We start from the raw sequence: 2,691 nt of genomic DNA, 5'->3' as shown, positions 1-2,691 counted from the left end.
ACATCGAGACCCAGACCAATGCGGCCATGGACCGTCTCGTAAGTGCTCGAGCATGCTTGATTTGCGTTCTCTCTTAACTGACCACGACTTCCAGCTTGTCGAGTTCGGCAAGGAGATCCTGAAGATCATCCCCGGCCGTGTCTCCACCGAGGTCGACGCCCGCCTGTCCTTCGACAAGGAGGCGACCAAGGCGAAGGCGAAGGAGCTCATTGCCCTCTACGAGTCGCTCGGTATCAAGAAGGAGCGCATCCTCATCAAGATCGCGTCCACCTGGGAGGGTATCCAGGCTGCGCGCGAGCTCGAGCGCGACGACGGCATCCACTGCAACCTCACGCTCCTCTTCGGCTTCGGCCAAGCCGTTGCGTGTGCCGAGGCGGGCGTCACGCTCATCTCGCCCTTCGTCGGCCGTGTACGTGACCTCCACGCGGAGGTTGAGCGGTGGGATACTGAACATGTGCACAGATCCTCGACTGGTACAAGAAGAACAAGCCCGGAAAGGACTACGTCGGCGACGCGGACCCCGGTGTGCAGTCGGTGAAGAAGATCTTCAACTACTACAAGCAGCACAACTACAAGACGATCGTCATGGGTGCTTCTTTCCGTAACGTGCGTGCGCCTCTTGCTGTTTATATGGGCTTCTAACTGATGGCCCTTTTCGAACAGACTGGCGAGATCACCGCTCTTGCGGGCGTTGACTTCCTCACGATCTCCCCCAACCTCCTTGAGGAGCTCAAGAACGACACCTCCGCCGTCCCCAAGAAGCTCGACGCGAGCGCAGGTTAGTGCTTGTATGAATAATCCCCGTGCGCGATGCTAATATTTCATCATCTACAGCTCTCAAGGGCGAGCAGATCCCCAAGGTCACGTACGTCGACAACGAGGCCGAGTTCCGCTGGGCACTCTGCGAGGACGAGATGGCGAACGACAAGCTTCACGAGGGTATCCGCAAGTTCGCACAGGACGGCGAGGCGCTCAAGAGCGTCCTTCGCAAGAAGCTCTCGGCTTAGATGTCGCGCGCTCAGGGAGGAGTAGTAGGAAGAAGAAATCTGTACATGTGTAAAACGTAGCATGGATTCACCAGCATCTAGATTTTGCCTCACCATACTAGACCAACCCACACTGGATCCAGATGCGATCCTTGCAAACATTTGAGGCTCGAAGGGGATATGGGTGCTTTTAATTTTGTCGATGGACGACTCGGGAGGTGCGGGGGCCGGCCATAATGATTTCGATGACGCTAGCCGGGGCGTAGCCGCCGGCGGGGAAGGTGTCCGCGCCTCCGTGACCGACGCGAACGCACGCACCCGCTCCTTGCAGCAGCGCTCCTTTATACATTTCCCCGCTCGATATACCATGGCTTCTCCTTGTCACTGCTTGAGTATACACGCCCTCATCTGTCCTCCCTCACGCCTACCATTGTACGACAACGGTACCGAGTCTCACACAGCTGAACTTACCCGCTCAACCGCCCGGATCTATCAAGCATACCCGCCGCTGACCTTCTGTTCGCATCCGGGTTATACACCGTGCGCCCGCGCGATCGGTGGTTGAAAACGCGTCCCTCTACCCGCGCTGCCCCCATCGTCTCTGCCACGACCGTCTACCGTTAGAGGCATGTCCGTAGAGGAGAAGCGGCCTAACGGCGGGCCCTCGACGAAGGAATCACCGCCAGCTCCTCCGCCACCGAATGGCAGCCTCTGGGACAAGCTGCCGCCATGGGCGTCGAAGAACCTGCGCTCGGGCAAGTCCTGGAAGCTGCTGCTGAGATGTTGGGTGGCTTCGTGGGTGTGTTTCGTGATCATGGTGCCCAACAAGTCGTTGGCGACGTTAGGAAATACGTGAGTGCGCCTTTGTAGTGGTGGGGAAGATGTGGTGGCTCAAGAGGAGGGTATGTGCTAGTGCGTTCTTCGCGCTGCTGCTGAGCATCATGATACCCCCGAACATGCCCGTACAACTATTCATTTTTGTGAGTGTTCACATATCTCGTGTTTCAGGAGAAGGGCTAAGCCCGCGCGCGCTGTAGGCGGTTACGACCTTGGTGTTGGGTATCGCACTGGGGTGGGCGATATCGTGTGCCGGTATGGCTGCCGCGCTCGCGGTAAGAGACCAAACGTTGGTCAAGGCAACGCTGCAGAAAGAGGCTACAAGGTGCGTGCGTTCCGTCCGAGGGAATTCTCTGGCGTACTCACGTTCCCTGTAGCGCTGCTGGTCTTGCCAACCCTGACGCGCTGTTCCAGAACGCCATCTTCAGGGGAGACTTCCTAGACACCAGGTCGGCATTGCATGTATTCTTCCGGGACAGCCGCTGATACTCATCTAGGTCTACGGTCGTCTTCGGAGTCTTCATGGGCTTCGGCTGCTTCATCTTCGCGCTTGTCAGGGCGTACGCTCCGAAGCTCACGATCATGAGTGTCTTCGGCACGATTGCTATCGACATATTCTGCGTGAGTGAACACTAGCATATAGCGACTTTATCTTACACTCTTGTCCTCTACAGAGCTTCGGTCCGCTTTTCCCGGTCGCACAGTACACCCTCCTCAACTCCATGCTGACTTCGGTCGCATGCTACATTGCGATCGCGCTGGTGTTCATCACCTTCGCATTCCCGGAGACGCTCAACCATTCTTACCTAGCGTCTTCGGCGGAGCTCCTCGGCAAGTTCCAGGGTATTCTAGCCATGCAGGAAGAGGT

The 2,691-nt window shown here is 57.3% G+C and overlaps 2 protein-coding genes across 2 annotated transcripts; both read left to right on the top strand.

Annotated features, from left to right (window-relative positions):
* Positions 1 to 26: 26 nt before the first annotated feature.
* TRAVEDRAFT_54781 (transaldolase) lies at positions 27 to 1,007 on the top strand (the record flags this gene model as incomplete). Its single annotated transcript, XM_008047718.1, has 5 exons — positions 27 to 38; positions 95 to 409; positions 463 to 606; positions 664 to 778; positions 835 to 1,007. 5 exons carry the CDS (start codon positions 27 to 29, stop codon positions 1,005 to 1,007), a joined length of 759 nt encoding a protein of 252 aa, XP_008045909.1.
* A 607-nt stretch (positions 1,008 to 1,614) lies between these two features.
* Positions 1,615 to 2,666, top strand: TRAVEDRAFT_54780 (uncharacterized protein; the record flags this gene model as incomplete). The annotated part of the gene is made up of 6 exons (XM_008047717.1): positions 1,615 to 1,838; positions 1,900 to 1,966; positions 2,024 to 2,148; positions 2,201 to 2,272; positions 2,321 to 2,444; positions 2,498 to 2,666. Coding segments are annotated over 6 exons (781 nt in total), but the record flags the coding sequence as incomplete, so codon positions are not given.
* Between the last annotated feature and the right edge of the window lie 25 nt (positions 2,667 to 2,691).

Source organism: Trametes versicolor (genome assembly GCF_000271585.1).
Source record: "Trametes versicolor FP-101664 SS1 unplaced genomic scaffold TRAVEscaffold_170, whole genome shotgun sequence".
Lineage (NCBI taxonomy): Eukaryota > Fungi > Basidiomycota > Agaricomycetes > Polyporales > Polyporaceae > Trametes > Trametes versicolor.
Note: the sequence above shows the minus strand (reverse complement) of the source record. Positions and strands in the feature narration are given on the sequence as shown.